This window comes from Musca autumnalis, unplaced genomic scaffold, assembly GCF_047663935.1.
Source record: "Musca autumnalis isolate F117 unplaced genomic scaffold, ASM4766393v1 scaffold_2, whole genome shotgun sequence".
Classification (NCBI taxonomy): Eukaryota; Metazoa; Arthropoda; class Insecta; order Diptera; family Muscidae; genus Musca; species Musca autumnalis.
The window spans coordinates 65405241-65422181 of NW_027411755.1; the positions used below are offsets into that span (position 1 = coordinate 65405241).

The 16941-nt window shown below is 36.5% G+C and overlaps 1 protein-coding gene across 11 annotated transcripts in view; it reads right to left on the reverse strand.

The window, feature by feature from the left end:
* Window positions 1-257: 257 nt before the first annotated feature.
* The window catches only part of nrv3 (sodium/potassium-transporting ATPase subunit nervana 3), a 103536-nt gene continuing 86852 nt past the window's right edge, over window positions 258-16941 (reverse strand). For all 11 annotated transcript variants that reach the window (XM_073967766.1, XM_073967767.1, XM_073967770.1 and 8 more), the window contains exon 8: window positions 258-741. In XM_073967766.1, the coding sequence (XP_073823867.1) occupies window positions 638-741 (104 nt within the window). In that variant the 3' untranslated portion in view covers window positions 258-637. The remainder of the gene's footprint in view (window positions 742-16941) is intronic.

The window sequence follows — 16941 nt, forward strand, 5'->3', positions numbered from 1 at the left end:
AATAAATCATAAAAACATACATCATTTTAATTCTGTTTTGTTGTGGTTTCTTCTTCTCTTACTTTTGTTTTAAATCTGTCTCAAAAATTAAGCATTTTTTTATCAACTTCGGTTTTTTTGTTATTAGTTTCTAAAGATTTTACTTAGTTTTTTTTTTGCTATTTTTATATTTTTTCATTTTAGGTCTGGTTTTTTTTTCTGTTATAATTTTTTCTTCATTTTTTGTAGTTTGTTTTTTCTTTGTTATGCATCTTTGGTTTTTGCTGTAATCTTTTCTGTGTTTTTGTTTTATTTTCCATTTATTTTTCGTTGCATTATTTTTTTGGATTTGAAATAATGCTTTGCGTTTTGTTTTAGGGTTTAGAATTTTTTGTTTAATTTTGTTACAGTTGGTTTTTCTTCTAATTTTTTTTTGGGTTTATTTGTGTTTTTGTTGTTGTATTATTTAAAAACCTTCCATATTTGCTGTTGTTGTTGTTGCTGCTGTTGATGTTGTAGTATTATTTAATTCATTGTTGCTATTCTGCTGCTGTTGCTGATGCTCTTGTTGTTGATGCTGTTCTGTATGCAGTTTCTGTTGTTGTTGTTGCTGCTTTAGCAATTGCAGATGTTCTTGATTAGTTGTTGTTGTTTGTTCTTAATCAACCATCAACTCGAAGTGGACGGATCCTCTCCTTTCCGAACGATCGTGATGAATATTACGAGCCCAGGCTTTGCATTCAATATTGATTAAGACACCAGCTGTAATGAACAAGAGAAAAAAGTGAGGATTAATTATTAGAGATGTACGACCATAAATTGTTGTTTAATTTATTATCAAGGATTGATTCTAATCTTTCAAAAGCGACTCGATAAAGTTGTACTCCTAACGATGAGTACACAAAACGTAATTAAAGGAAGAATTGTCCCAGTAAAGTACAAAATCTCTCGAACATTTCACCGAGCTGTTTCAGATTCAAACTGAGTGCATGGGCAACCTAACTTAATCGGTACCTCACTTCGCAATTCCTCAAAGTAACCACGTCGTCCTTAAAATTGAATCGGCAATATGGATTATAAAAAAAACTACAAAGCGGCCGGCATAGGCAATTTCCATGTAGTGCTCTGTAAGTTGGACAATAAACTATGTACCCGCTTGGGCTTCGCATGAATTGCTCTTAGATATTTGAATTTCAGAAAGTTACAAGATGATTGGCTACAATGGGTAGTGGTAAAATGCCGAAAAAGGAGCACTTAGCGACTTGAACAATTGGAGAGCAATTATGAGTGTCTAAAAATATTCTGCGCAAAGTAATAACCCAGCAAAAAGCCTTCCAAAATAATAGGTTTTATAAGGGATTTTTGGCAGCCGTAACTACTTACTAATCCCCCTACTAACCCATTATTTTAACAAGGGCATGCCGCACTGAATTACTAGTTATTCTATGACCACTAGAATAACTAGTTATTCTATGGCCACTGGAAGCTGAAAAATAAGCTATAAGCAAAAAAATCTATTTTTAGAACAGTTGAGGTGGAAATGTTTTCAATTTCAACACACTTTATATTTTTTATTTTATGTTTTTATTTCGCTCCCTGCTGGATTTGATCTTGCGACTTCTGATTTGTAGCCGAACACACTACACGCACACGAATATTAAGGGTTGCTTAAGCGCTTGCATGTGCACCACCAACTGTTCCTGGTTTTTTTTAACAAAAATTACTCGGCCGGCGGTGGGCGTTGAACACACAATCCTCTGATTTGTAGTCGTACTCTTAACTTAGTAAGGGGTAATATAAGTAGTTATTTTTGTTTACATCACTTTGTAATGGGTTACACAATAACTAACGGATCCGAATTTTTGCTGGGAATAAATCGAATTGAGAAGAAAACTGACGTTACGCTTAGGCGCCAAAAATAAGGATTTCGCAGCAGAAAATCCTGGGGCCTAATTACGACACTCGATTCGATAGAGTATTTGCTCGTGAATGAAAAAATCGAACTGTGGAAACCTATTTGCGCCACCAACCGTACAAATTATTACCCAAAGTATTATTCAATAATTTTGTTTTTTAGCTTTTATTTAAAACTAAGCACATTTTTTAACATCTTCTTTATTAAGCGGGGTACACACGATCAGTTTTGACTGTCAGTTTTGCTCAAATAATAGGTTGCTTGTCAGTGTGGCCGTTCATTTTTGTTAGTCATGAGGCAACCACAAAATATTTTGGCAAGCAACCAACCGATTATTTTAACAAAACTGACAGTCAAAACTGATCGTGTGTACCCCACTTTAAGTCCCTGTTTATACAGGGAAAGTTGATGGGAAAGAAAATTGAGTTTATGGGCAAGGGAGTAGAGAGGAATAAGAGGGGGTACACACACCTCTGTACTGGCAAATTCTGTTTTGTTTCGTTTTTCTTCATATACAACCTGAAGTTGGATGCAGATTTGTTTTTGCATTTTCTTTCATTTTATTTTCTTTGTCGAGAAACAAACAACAGCGGAGACAGTTGAAAAAAAAACATTTGGAGGAAAAACAATTTTTTTAAGCAAAAACAATTCGAAATAAGTGGAAATATCAAAATTAAAATGCAATTCAAGGGTTCCTTTAATAATTAATTGTTTATCACACACGTCCATTTTTACTTTTCATTACAATTTTGCCTTGGCTTTGGTTTTGAACGGCGCAATGAGAAAATGAGTGTGAAGAAGAATAAGAAAAATTATAAAATTGACACAAACATGATTTCCGTGTCTAAACAACAAGGAAATTTTAAAAGAAATTGGGAAGACAAATTTTCTTTCCAGTTTGAATGTCTAAACACGGTCTAATGCCGTTTGAATAACACGTAGGTTTTCATAGTTCGATTTTTTCATTCACGAGCAAATACTCGATAGAATCGAATGTCGTAATTAGGCCCCTGTAATGGGATTCTTTAAGGCATTTTTTGGTTACCGACAAAAATCGTAGTAGTAGTACTTAGCGACTACTTTATTTTGGTTGCTAACTTACCCAAAAACTTCGTTAATTAACGAAATTATAAGCATTTTTAATTTTAACAATTGTTAAGCTATGGGCAAAAAAAGGTGTCCCCGACAACATTTCCATTTAATCAAAGCACAAAACCACCACTTTGAATGCAGTAACACATGGCAATAAACTCTCCACCCGACAAAGTTGTATCCTGTCACCGCTGTTATTTTTTATTGTCATTGGTGAAGAGCTTGTCGGGACAATCGACAAGAATTCGCGTCGTGGAATAATTTGGCACCAATTAAAAATGGAACACCTGAACGACCTTGTATATGCTAATGACGTCGTTTTAAAATCTAAGAGTTAATCGGATATACAAGCTAAGGCCATGTTTACATTATAGCGCAGGGTTAACCTGCTTTATGAGGATTTATTTGAAATACAGGTTGCGGCTAAAGTTACTATATGATGTAAAACAATTGTAACTTCTTTGCTTGCGAGTATTTAACTTTTTCTTGTTTCCTATTTCAGAAATTAAACTTGGGAGAATATTTAAAAATGGAACGCTATACAATTGCGCAAAGAACTAAGATTGTTTTTCTATTCATTGAAAATCATCGTTCGATAATTAATACTCAACGTGCATACAGAAGATTTTATGGTGTAAGAACTGCTCCAACGGGTCCAACCATTCGTTCGTTGGTGAATAATTTTGCTGAATATGGGACTGTCGGAGATTCAAGACGTACGGGCAGACCTCGAACTGGCAGATCGGCCGAAAATATTGATGCTGTGCGACAGAGCGTCGAAGAAAATCCGGAGACATCAACGAGAAGACGATCTTCCCAGTTGCAGCTTTCTGACCGCACTCTTCGGCGAATTTTAAAACACGATTTGCACCTCTTCCCTTACAAAATCCAACTAGTCCAAAAACTAAATCCTGAGGACTTCGTATTGCGCTTGGAATATGCTAGAGCAGTTTTAAATCTCGTTGATCAAAATGAAAATTTTTTGTCAAATTTAATGATGAACGTCGAAGCGCATTTTCACTTGAACGGTTTCGTAAATAAACAAAACAACAGATTTTGGGGATCCCAAAATCCTAAAAATCTTCATCAGCAACTAAAGGACAACATTCAAGAAGAAATTGATCGTATACCACAAGAAACACTCAACAAAGTTATGGAAAATGCCATAAAAAGAGCACATTTTTGCGTTAGAGAAAATGGTTCTCATTTAACTGATATTATTTTTCATAATTAATGTAAAAAATAACATAAAATAAACTTTCTTTTTATCATAAACTAGCGGACCCGGCGAACTTCGTCTCGCTATTAAGGAATAAAATTTCATACAAAAACTCAATTTACGATTTTTCCAATTTTCCGACTTTTCCAGAGAGATTTTCCAAAATTTTCTTCCGTAAAGACCTTCTCCTCGAAAATACGAATAACTGACAACAAATTTTACAGAAATCGGCCTAGCCGTTCTCATTTTATGAATTACTATACATTTTTTACACCATTTTTATATATATAGATTTTTTTGTTTTTTTCATTCCATTCAATAGTTATTTAAAAAACAAATCATATAGTTACTTTAGCCGCACCCTGTATAATAGTACGGTTACACTAGAGTCTTTTGCCGGGTTAACCCTCTTCGAGAGGAAGTGAAACCTGTGGGTTTGTTAAATCCGGTTATATATAAGCGTACTATAAAGTTGATTGCTGGATTGTATAAAATCTGACGGTCCCATGAACAAGGTACAAAGACAAAGATACGCGTAGTCAAAAGCCATGTTCTGTGAAGTTTTGCTGTATGTGCTCACGGATAAGCTCCAATTTTTCGTAAAAAATCCGTAAAAATCCCTTTATTCTCCACATATTATGGCTAGATATCTAGATATCAAACTAGGAGATTTAACACAAAATTGATATCAAACCACGTTGTATGTGGTGGAAAAGCTTTTGATAAGAATCCTCAAGAAGACGCATGCCGAGGATCCCTGGAGAAGAAGTATTGACGAATAAATGACCAGACATCCAGGATATCTATCAGGAATAAACTTCAAGTTCAAATATTAATAACATTGCGCAACAAAATGAAGCTAAAAGGCTGTTGGTTGGAAAATTCCTTTTGGGGATGAAAGTCCTTGTTGAGTACATACAGAGCCCCCAAGGACAGATCCGCCGTAAGTCGAACTTCTTAGTTATGGCGTGATGAATATTTTGCTGGAGACCCTATGAGCCGTCTGGAACCAGCGTAATATCTTTGTTCGCTGCTGTTTAAGCTTATTTTTAAGATGGCATGTCTTCAGTCAAATCAAATGAGAATTTTTTTCTTAGAACATTTCGGCCTTCTAACTCGCCTCCTTCAATGTCCTTTTCATCGTTTATTCCAAGAACTGCAAATGACATTTTATAACATTTTACAGCTTGGGAATGTTCTGCAAAAATTTCGCTCGAAAGATTTTAGGTACGGTTCCTTATGAATTCAAAAGTTCGACTCACGCGGATCTGTCCTTTGGGTTTCTAAATATACTCAAGATTATCTATGAACCTCAAAAGGAATTGCTCAGCCCGCAGACCTGGACCATAATTTTTCGCTTTGTGAAATGTATCCACCTATGCGTTTCAACAATACGTCTTGGCCGATACGGGTAAAAGTGAAAAAGAATTGCTTAAACAAGATGGTATCGATTTCATGTTTTAAGGAAACGTTTCTAAAATCTTCCGAGCGAAATTTTTGCAGAACATTCCCAAGCTGTAAAATGTCATCTTGTGGTACTTTTATTGGGTTCTTGAAATAAAAGACGAAAAGGACATTGAAGAAAGCGAGTTAGAAGGTCGAAATGCTCTAAGAAAATTTTCATGAAATTGTTTCAAGGAAATCACTCTAGTGTGGACCGGGGCTAAGCATATTGGTGGCCCGGCAATAGGGTAGAATGGATTGGCTTACTCTTGTGCCAGACACTGAAAATAATACATGAAAATATTTTAGCTTTTAGGAGAGAGCGGAGGTGAAGGAGCTCCCTTTCTCCCTTCTTACCCATAAGCTCAAAACATTTTCATGAAAATTTTCATAGTCTGGCACAAGACTTACTTAGTGTTCATATGAACAACATAGACTACCTTAACATTTTCAAAATAATTTTCGTTCCAGAGCACTACAGGTAATTGGAAAGGGTTTTTAGGCAAAAAGTCGATTTTTGCACTTTTAATAACGCCAGTTTTCTAATTTGATTCGAAGAAAGAACAATTCAAATTCTATGGATGTGCAATTTGTTTTCCGAAAATATTAAAAACTCGCGGTATATTTCGAAGTTAAAACCAAAATTTTGAAGACAAAATAAAAAATTTTAAAAAAGATTAAAACTCAGTGCATAATTTAAACGCAATTTGTAAGAGTTTGGTAATAATCAAATACATAGATATGATATTCAGAGGAATGGTGGCGTTGGAGGTCGATCTAGAGACGCATAATTTCATGCAATTTTTTCAATGAAATCACTCTAGTGTGGACCGGGACTTACAGCGGAAATACATATATAGGATACAACCTTTTTTTTATAAAATAATTGTTTTATATTATAGACTTTTACCAAATTGTCCAACTTTGTCTGAAATTCTGCCAACGGAAATATCTTCAGCAAAGGGCTTTGAGTCGACTACATAATATACAAAGTTGCGATATTTTGCGTTTTTATACCCTACACCACTATGTGGGGAGGGTATTATAAGTTGGTTTTGCCCAAAAAGTTTGTAACGCATCGAAATAATGGTCGTAGACCCATACTTATATATACCAAAATGAATGTCTCGACGAGCTGAGTCGATCTGGCTATGTGTGTCCGTCCGTCAGTCCGTCCGTCCGTCTGTCCATCTAAACCTTGTAATCACGCTACAGGTCGCAATTTTGATCGGGTCGTCGCCAAATTTTGGTTGTTGATGAGGGTCCCGGAGGGGAAGAAGCCTATTGATTTTGGTGATGGTCGGATAATATTTAGGGGCCGGAAAGGGCAAAAAACTTAGGTGGATAAAAAGACAACGTTTTTTTCCAAAGCGAATATCTTAGCTTCTACATGGGGTATATCAAAAGAAAAACCTGACAATGAAAGAAGAAAATATCACCTTTCTAATGATGTAAAGAAGGTGCTCGTAGGTGAAACAACGATGATATCACAATAGTAGCAAATAAAACCCCAATTTTCATTTTTGCGATTTTAATTATAATGACGAATATCACAGCTTTGGTTGGAAACTTTCCAAAAGCAAAGCCTGACTATGAAAGTAGAAGATCCCGTTTTTACAATGATGCAAACGAGGTCGGCGTAGGTAACCAAATAACGAGGTATCACAATAGTCGGTAATACATCCCATTTTTCTATTTTTTTGGAAATCCCGCTACAGGTCGCAATTTTAATCGGATCGTCACGAAATTTCGAGGGTTAATGGGGGTCTCACAGATGAAGAAGCCTATTGATTTTGGTGATGGTCGGATAATATTTAGGGGTCGGAATGAGCAAAAAATTTATTTGGAGAAAAAGTCAATATTTTATTCCAAAGCAAATATCTTACAGTTTATAAGGGGTATACAAAAAGCAAAACCTGGCGATGAAAGTAGAAAATATCACCTTTACATTGATGTATCGAAGGTTGTCGTGGGTGGTCAAACAACGAAGATATCGCATTAGTCGGTAATGCATCCCATTTTCCGATTTTTTTGTAATCACGCTACAGGTCGCAATTTTGATCCGATCGTCACGAATTTTTTGGGAGTTGATGCGGGTCCACAGAGGAAGAAGCCTATTGATTTTGATGATGGTCGGACAATATTCAGGAGTCGGAATAAGCAAAAAGCTTTTGTGGCGAAAAGTCAACGTTTTTTCTTATGCGAATATCTCCGCTTCTGGTAGCAGTATTCCAAAAGGAAAGCGCGCCAATGGAAGAAGAAAATATATCATTTATATTGATGCAAAATATGTTGGTGTAAGTGGGCAAACAACCGAGATATCGCAAAAGTCAATAATATATAAAAATTTTCCATTTTTTGTAATCACGCTACAGGTTGGAATTTTGATTGGATAGTCACGAAATTTTGGGGGTTGATGGGGGCCCACAGAGAAAGAAGCCTATTGATTTTGGTGTTAGTCGGATAATATTTAGGGGTCGGAAAGGGAAAAAACTCATGTGGAGAGAAATTCAAAGTTTTATTCTTTGTGAATATATCGGTTTCTAGTGGGGGTATTTCAAAGGCAAAGCCTGTCAATGCAAGAAGAAAATATTACCTGTACATTGGTGCAAAGCAGGTTGGCGAAGGTGGTCAAACAAGGGAGATACCACAGTTGTAAATAATGCATCCAATTCTTCCATTTTTTGCAATCACGCTACAGTACGCAATTTTGGTTGTTTATGGAGGTCCCAGAGAGAAAGAGGCATATTATGTTTGGTGGTAGTCGGATTATATTGCCTAAAAGAAATGTTAACCAGTGTACAGCCCATGCACAGGGGTAGTGGTGTAGGGTATCACATGGTCGGCCCAGTCCCGACTATAGCCTTTGCTCACTTGTTTGAGTTATATCACTTTTTTGAAGGCGCCATCCTTGCAGAAAAAATATATTTTTTTTTTAATTTTTTGCTTGGCGAAGGAAATATTAAACACAAAAAAGCATCCGATTTGAACTAAAGTCTTTTTTTAAAGAAATATTCACCATGTGTTCTAAAAATGTACAGAAGTGTCGTGGTCAACACGTTTGTTTATTATAGCCGTAATACGTTCTAACTAGGGATCATGATTGGGTGATTTATTTAAAATAAAGATCTCTTCGCGAATCAATATTTTAAACATACCCAGCAAAAATTTGGATCCGTTGGTCATTATGTAACCCATTACAAAGTATTGTATACAAAAATACCTACTTATATTACTCATTACTAAGTTATGAGTACGGTGGCACAGAGCTTGTGTGTCCGACTACAAATCCGAGGGTTGTGTGTTCAACTCTCGCCGCCGGCCGTGTGTTTTTTTTTTTGTTAAAAAAAAACAAAGAACAGTTTGTGGTGCACATGTAAGTCATTAAACAACCCTTAATGTTCGTGTGTTTGGCCGAGTATGTAGTGTGTTGGGCTACAAAGCAGAAGTTCGGGAGAGGGCAAGGTAAAAAAAAATAAAAACCATTTTTGTTCGTTATGATCGTGGTCGTTTTAAGAAGTTGAATGTGTGTACAAATATTAAGAAAAATTATTTGGGAACACAAAACTGAACTTGCGGTTTCCAAGCAAAATCGTAAAATCCTAAAAACCCCTAAAAATGTCAACTTAATCTATTAACATTGTGGTTTCAGAATCCGCAAAAACTTCCCAGGTGTAAGAACTTTCCATTTAAAGTTTCTTCAAGAGCACCATGTATATTTATTAGTCTTCTAAGTTTTAGTTCTGCTGGCCCATAAAATTTTAGCGGCGTTAGTCCTTCAAAAACATATACTTAAAATTACGCCTTGTAGAAATTTCCACTTGATTAACAACCAATCAATACCAAGAACAATAATTGTGAAAAATACCTATCATGCATGTTTTCTAAATGAGCTATTTATTATTAAAACCTCAATTTGCCATAACCTACCACCGGAGAAAGTCTAATGGATATTTGTAATTATGAAGGCACATTGAAATAATTATCCGCCATCATTAGTAGCAATAAATAAATAAAAAAGAAAATTTCTACCCTTTGGAAATGCATAAATTTGTTAGGTCTTAATAGTTTTCCACCTACTTTCCGGCCAATTAATGGTCTAATAAATTTGTATTAATAATAGAAAAAGATAATTATATGTTATTAAATAAATTGTTAACAAAATATACAAGAAGATATATGACACAATAATACTATTCCAAATTCTTTGGAATATACATAATTCCGCTACAAGAGATTTACTTAAAAAAAAGTGGAAGAAACCAGAAAATTTAGGCAAATTGAATGAAATAATGGAATGTGGAAATAAACAATAAATCTTCCACTCTACTTAAGTCAAGGAGGAAACTCGGAGAAAAAGAAACAATAACAATTTCCTGAGTTAAACTAAACTTATACAATAAACCACTAAGTCATAGAACATTTACTCACGGACTCACTTTATACAAAGCTATTATTTGGTATTATTCCTCCCCTTTTTGTATTGAGGTAGTTAAATAGAAACAAGGAAAAAAGAACTGTCGAACTCAACGGAAAACAATTGTTATATAAAAAAGAAACACGAAAATAAGTCGAGAAGAAAAAACTCAACTGTATCAGAATGTTCTATGGGATGATGGTGTCGGTCGGCTGTATAAAGTTAGACTGTGTGCCATGCCATATTCTTTGTTTTGTTGGTTGCCACTAAATCGTTGTTGTTGGTTTGTGGCAATGCATTTGCCAGGAATCAGGTTAATATGTCATCATGCATATGTAAACGTAAAGAAACGAAAGAGTGCATATTCAAAGAAAAAAGTTAATTGTTTTACGCTTAAATAAAATGTTTGTTTATTTTAATGGAATTAAGTTTAAAAATGGTGATTTTTTTTAATGTTAATAAAGTAATTCATTTATTCCTATATTTATTCGTATTTATTTTTCAATTTTTTACCCTCCACCATAATAGCGAGGGTATATTTAAATTTGTCATTCATAAAGTATATAAATAAATATTCTTGATCTGGGTAAAATTCTAAGTCCTTCTGTGCGTCCGTCTGTTGAAATCAAGATACAGTACGCAATTTTTAAGATAGAGCTTTGTAATTTTGTATAGAACCTTCTTCTACTCTTACGATGTTTGGTATTGTAAATGGGCTATATCGGTCCACGTTTTGATATAGCCCCCATAGAACAGGTACCCCCCGATTTTCGGTATTGTGAAGGTTCTAGCCTCATTATCACGTCGAAATGGCTGACATTTGGTATGTGATCTTAATTTGGAGTACTAAACGTTCCATATGAAAATTTTCGGTATAGGTCCACGTCTTAGTATAGCCCCCGTAGAACGTACCACCCTATTTCCGGTATTTTGAAGGTTGTGGCCTCAATATTTGGCTTGAATTTGGTATTTAGTCTTCATTTGGGGTATTCAACGTTCCATATGAAAATTTTAGGTATAGGTTTACTCCTTATTGTAGCCCCCATAGAACGGTACCTCGCCTATTTTCGGTATTTTGAAGGTTGTGACCTCAATATTCCACCGAAATGATTGAAATTTGGTATGTGATTTTAATTTGGAGTACTAAACGTTTCATATGAAAATTTTCGGTATAGGTCCACGCCTTAGTATACCCCCCATAGAACGGTACCACTCAATTTCCGGTATTTTAAAGGTAGTGGCCTCAATATTCCACGGAAATGGCTGGAATTTGGTATTTGGTCTTCCCCCCGAAGGTTTCCGGGGACTTTCCCTCTCAGTCACTGTATAATATACATACGTGACGAACCCCACCCCGGAAACGTGTCGTTTTCTATTTTTCTCTTAGTTTGCTTTGGTAGTTCTCCCAGAATAGTCCAGTCCTATTTTTGCGTCGTGCTCTATTATAATGGGAAATTCGTAACATGGGAAACGATGACCTTACTAGTGTCTCAGTTAGTTTGTTTACGTTTCCGTCTATACCTTCCGTTCTTAGCCATTCGTCGTTTCCTGGCATAGTCTTTCTCTTATTCGATTTCGGAAATTCGTCCTCCGAATACTCGCTCGAAACTCTTGAAAACTCTTCTCGAATTAGAGCAAATTGAGGGGGGTTACTTGCCCCCTCCCCACCACCAAACAAAAACTTATCCCATTGCACCCAAAAAGAAATTACCACCTCACCCCAAAATTTCACTAGGGAGTAAGTCGGAGCTCTGCTTATCGGATTCGATCGATGATTAGAAAATACTTTTCCACTGCATAGCGCTAAAATTTGTCCGCATTCCAAGTTCTGCCGGCCAGCGACTTGAGAACCCTTACCTACTTCTGATCATGTCGCAATTAGCTCTGGCTTTTATGCTACCGAACGTTGCACTCAATAACTTGGGGTAGGTAGTTGTCAGAATCAGCATACCATCGACCAATATATTCAGGGGGAGTCTTATTTCAGCCGTCCAGGAGGTGAAAAGTTTGCCACTTCAAACACGCCAGGATCTCTATATCGTTGAACAACTTGGCATTATTGGCTGTATTGAAGGCCTTCGGTAGGCCAAGAGACACCATAACTGTTCGGTCGCACGGCCTCTTCTTGTTCAGTCCTCGACTGATATCCACGATTTGTGGTGCTGTGTATTTTCCGGAATCTATGCTGATGTTGGGCGACTGGGAAACTGCTTCTCATCATTGCGAAGTAGTAGTGTCCCTTGCTACTGTCGACAGAGGGAGATCGGACCGTACAATTCACCTCTGGTGGCATCCTCACCTGGCTTTCCAATATGGATGGCTAACGATAGGCTGAGGACATTTGTTAAATGCTTAATTCCGGGTTCACAAGTCCAATCACTTTGGATGATTTAGCGTTTCGGATGACGTCTGCAACATCGTTCCTCGTAAATTGTAAGCGTAGCACACTCTTCTTCGCCCTATCACTCTCGGTGTGCTCTATGAACTATCGGTTAAAATAACACGCGTATCTCCTTGGATCTGTCACTGCCACTCCTTTGAAAGTAACAGCCATTCTAACATCCTCCTTTTTCTGATTCGAGTTTTTTTAACCGTTGCCCACAATGTATTTTATCCTGTGCTAATGTTGCATTGCTTCAGGTGGTCTAGCATTTTTTTCCGCTTATGCTCGCCTACTAGCCTGTTCACTTCAAGAGAAAGTACCCTAAATCTTGGACCTTCAGGGTTCGTACGACGTAGCTCATTAAGCTCATTTGCTATTCCTGTGCGTCTGCTCGTAAATTTGGTCTAGTTTCGTGTGTTCGACCAACAGGTATGTATCGAGCTAGCTCTGTACTTGACAGTTTGGGGTATATGGAAGGCAAATCCTCCTCCGCCTCTTCTACGATCCTTTCGCAAAACATTGTAACCATCACAACTATAGGTGACGGTGATCTTTGATTCTGTTTCCGCGGACATATTCGTCTTCTGAAAGCTCGGGGATTTCTTTTCCGAATCTACAGTCTTTTTAGCAGATTCAGTTATCGTGTTCACCTTGTTTATACCCCATGGTTTATTCGTAACATTTAAATACGTGAAGCTTTTCTTCTTCTTCGGTGGTTTCGTAGTGTTCTGCTTTTCGATAGATATTATCCTCTCTCCACTTCCGAGGAAGATAATGTTATTGATCTTCTCGTAAACATCTGTTTTTTCATTCGGGACTGTTTTTTTCAGAGGTCGTAGCAATCATTCCGGGATATATTGCCGATCCCATGATGAAAAAATATACGAATGCAAGCACATAATTGTTGAGATGGCGGTCCCTGGATTCCTCTGAGTCAATACGTATGGTTCGTCTCTGTATTACCTTTTGACTACTTCGACGTGAGCTCTTCTGAAAGGTCAGGGATTTCTTCCCGAAACTACAGTCTATAAATAAATTATGTACCAGCTCACTCACTGTGTCGCCCTAGCCAATTTACTCGAAACATATGAAGGCGGGAAGCTTTTTCTTCTTCGGTGATTTCGCAGTGTATATATTATCCTCATTGTCGCTTCCGATGATGTGGAAGGATTGTTTTTGATGTCCTTGTAAACATTATGCTGTTTTTTTTGTTCAGCAGGGACAGCCTTTCCTTAAACTTGCGTCGTTGTGTCCCTAACAACTGATTCTTAGTCCCAATTTACATTAGGCGAGTTTACTTGCGGCAATTGTCAGTTTGTAGGTGAGAGAGGGGGCTGAGAGGCAAAGGGTTACCATATGCTTCACCTCTCTCTCCATCAAACTGACAATTGCCGCAAGTAAACTCGCCTAATGTAAATTGGGACTTTTTTGTAGTTTTGCGATGATGTCGCTCACTTCGCCCACCATCTTGTGAACATTCATCTCTTTAGTTGGGATATTTCCATGATGGTTGTGTGGCTATTGCTGTCGTATTCGGAGTTGCTCACTTTGATGGTTGTGCCAAGATCGAACTCCCTTTGGGCTTCTCTTTACCTTGTGTGCTTGTAGCAGATTTGCTAACGTTCTTTGGCTGACGACGAGGTGTGACTCGGAGGCAGATTTCTAATCCCCGCCGACACTGGTCTAATTAGGCGCTGCACTGCAAGTTTAATCCGTGTTCTCTCTTTCACTAGTGTTTTTAATTTATTCAGCTTTGCTGTAGATTTCAAAACAATCCAATCTACCAAGATTAGATCCACTTTGACTTAAAACCACAGTACGTTCATATCTTTAAACATTTTAAAAACCACATACTCTTTAAACGACATTTCCCTGGTCCAAATTTCACGTATTAACATCCTGTCCTACCTCTTGTTCCTTCTTTTATCCTCTCCATCCCCCGTTTCTTTTCAATTTTAAATCGAACAAAATTGAACACAAATTTCATTATGACTTGAGGAAGTTCGAGAACGACAGGATGAAGTGTAAATAGAAAAAGGGGGTTGGTACTGCAGCGGGTGGATTTTGTGGCATTGATTACATTGTGAATGGTGTCAACATATTTGCTATAGTTTCTTAGTGAATAGAATGGGATTGGTCGTCATTTTGTTTGACAACATTTTTTCGTTCATGCTATCTATGTTATTGCCTTAAGCTTAACTAAACTGATGAACAGATAGAATGGGGCAACTAAAAGGAAATCCTTTAAAATTTTCCGAAAAAAAGTGTTTGCACATCAATAATGTTTTCTTAGATTGTTGTTTTATGTCAAACATAAGTTCAACATAGAAATTTTTAAGATAAATTCTTTGTGTTAAATTTAATGGAAATATTTGTTGAAGAATTTAAACTGATAGTTCTTTTAAGGACGTTAAAGTTATTCGACAAAAACTATTGTGTCGAAAAGTATGTCATTCTTGATATACATATGTAAATACAGGGTTTTTTTCTTTCTTCTGTACGAATACACCACATACATAGAAAAATATATTAATCAATATGAAAGAATGTATACCATATGCATATGTAAATACATATTTGACTGCAAAATAAGTTACAATACCCGTGTCATTCAACGAATTGAGGTTGAATAGTAAATTTTATTTTCCTTAGTTTCGTTTTTTTTTGTCCGAGAGGAAAGGGTACGAGGAAAGAAAAAAGTTTTAATATCACTTGTCAGTCGAAGTGTTATGAAATTTTAATACGGACTGGTTGACTCTTTCTGCCGCGTTCGACTGGGGAGAGTAGTGCCCTGTTTTTATGTTATTTATAGCTTTGTTCCTTTACGTTAAAGTTGTTTAAAGTTTTACCAGTTTTAACATTTTTAACTTGGAAAGCGTTCCTTAACCCTAAAAAGTTGTAAAACTTGAAGCAAAATTTAAGAGAGAGCATGCCAAAATGGCTTTCTCTTTTACAACTTTCTGCTCGTGGTGTAAAAAGTGGAAAATCTGTCAAACTGCTAATTTGACATTTATTTGACAATTAAGGCAAAAGAAAACATCGCCCACTGTCAAAGCAAAATAAAAAGAATTAAAATAAATATAAATAATACAAAATTTTAACCAAAGAAATAAAAAATAATGAAATTTATTTAGCTTTTTACTTTTTTGGGCAGCCATGTTGTTTTTTTACATTGCTGCCAGATCTACTATTTTTCTACTACTACTTTTACTATTAAAAATGTAAAGGAACAAAACTTATTTTATAAGCTGATATAATTTCTTTGAATGATTTTGAGAAAAATTGCTTTCCATTATCTCTGCGAATTGTTTCAAGCACGCCGAATTTATGAAATATTTCACGTGTTAAGAACTCTATAACTTTTTGTGAGATGACTTCTTTCATAGCAGAGAGAAAAATTAACTTGGTAAAATGGTCCAAGACTATGAATATGTACGAGTTACCTTTCTTGGATCTGGGGTATTTACCCAGGAAATTAAAATAGAGGTTTTGGAATGGTCTGTCTGTAACAACTTCATTTTCTATAGTTGATTGCAAGTGTTAATTTGAGGGCTATGATTCTTTGCGGTCTTGGAAGTTATTGACGAAATTGACTTGCCATTTTTTGCCAAAAAAAAAAAAAAAAAAAATAGGTAAGAGATTTAAAGTTTTTGCTATACCACCATGTCCAGTTATTACTTCATTGTAGGCCTTTTTTATTAAGAAGTGTGTGATATATCAGGGATCCGCAGCTTCCATTCCGTCTGTTCCAAACCAACCAAACCAACCACTCTTCCAACTTTAGGGCGAATAAAAATTCATTCCCATTCTTCAAAATTTAATTTCTTAAATCGCTGTACTTCCCAATTTCAAAGGCGCTTGTTCGGAAATCAAAGAGGTCATCTTCCATAACTTCCTCAACTCCCAAGGTCCCTTCTATAGGCATTCTCGATAGTGTATTCGCAACTATATTTTCCGCCCCTTTTCGGTGTATAATGGGAAAGTCATAGAGGCTTGAGACTGCAGCGATCATCTTGTTAGGCGCCCACTAACATCTTTTAGTGGCATAAGCCACTTCAAACTGGAGCGGAGTGGCGTGGAATCACGGTAAATCGCATCGTTTCCAAGAAAGGGCGAAATCTTTTAATGGCTAATACGGCTGATAGATATTCTTTTTCAGTCATGGAATAATTCCTTTGACAAGCATTCAGTTCCTGAGAATAGTACGCTATCGGGTTCATATCCTCGTTTGTATTCTTTTGAAATAATATGGCCCCCACTCCACAATACGATGTATCGCATTGGATGAAAAATTCTTTGCTGAAGTCGGAGTGACGTAAAATGGGAGCTGAGGTTAAGGAGTGCTTAAGCGTTTCAAAGGCTTTGATGGCTTTTGGGGTTAAGGTGATATGCTGGCCTTTCTTTAGAGTATCCGGGAGAGGTGCTGTTATATAAGCGAAGTCTTTGATACATTTTCTATTCGAGCCGGCTGTCCCAAGGAAGATTCTGACTTG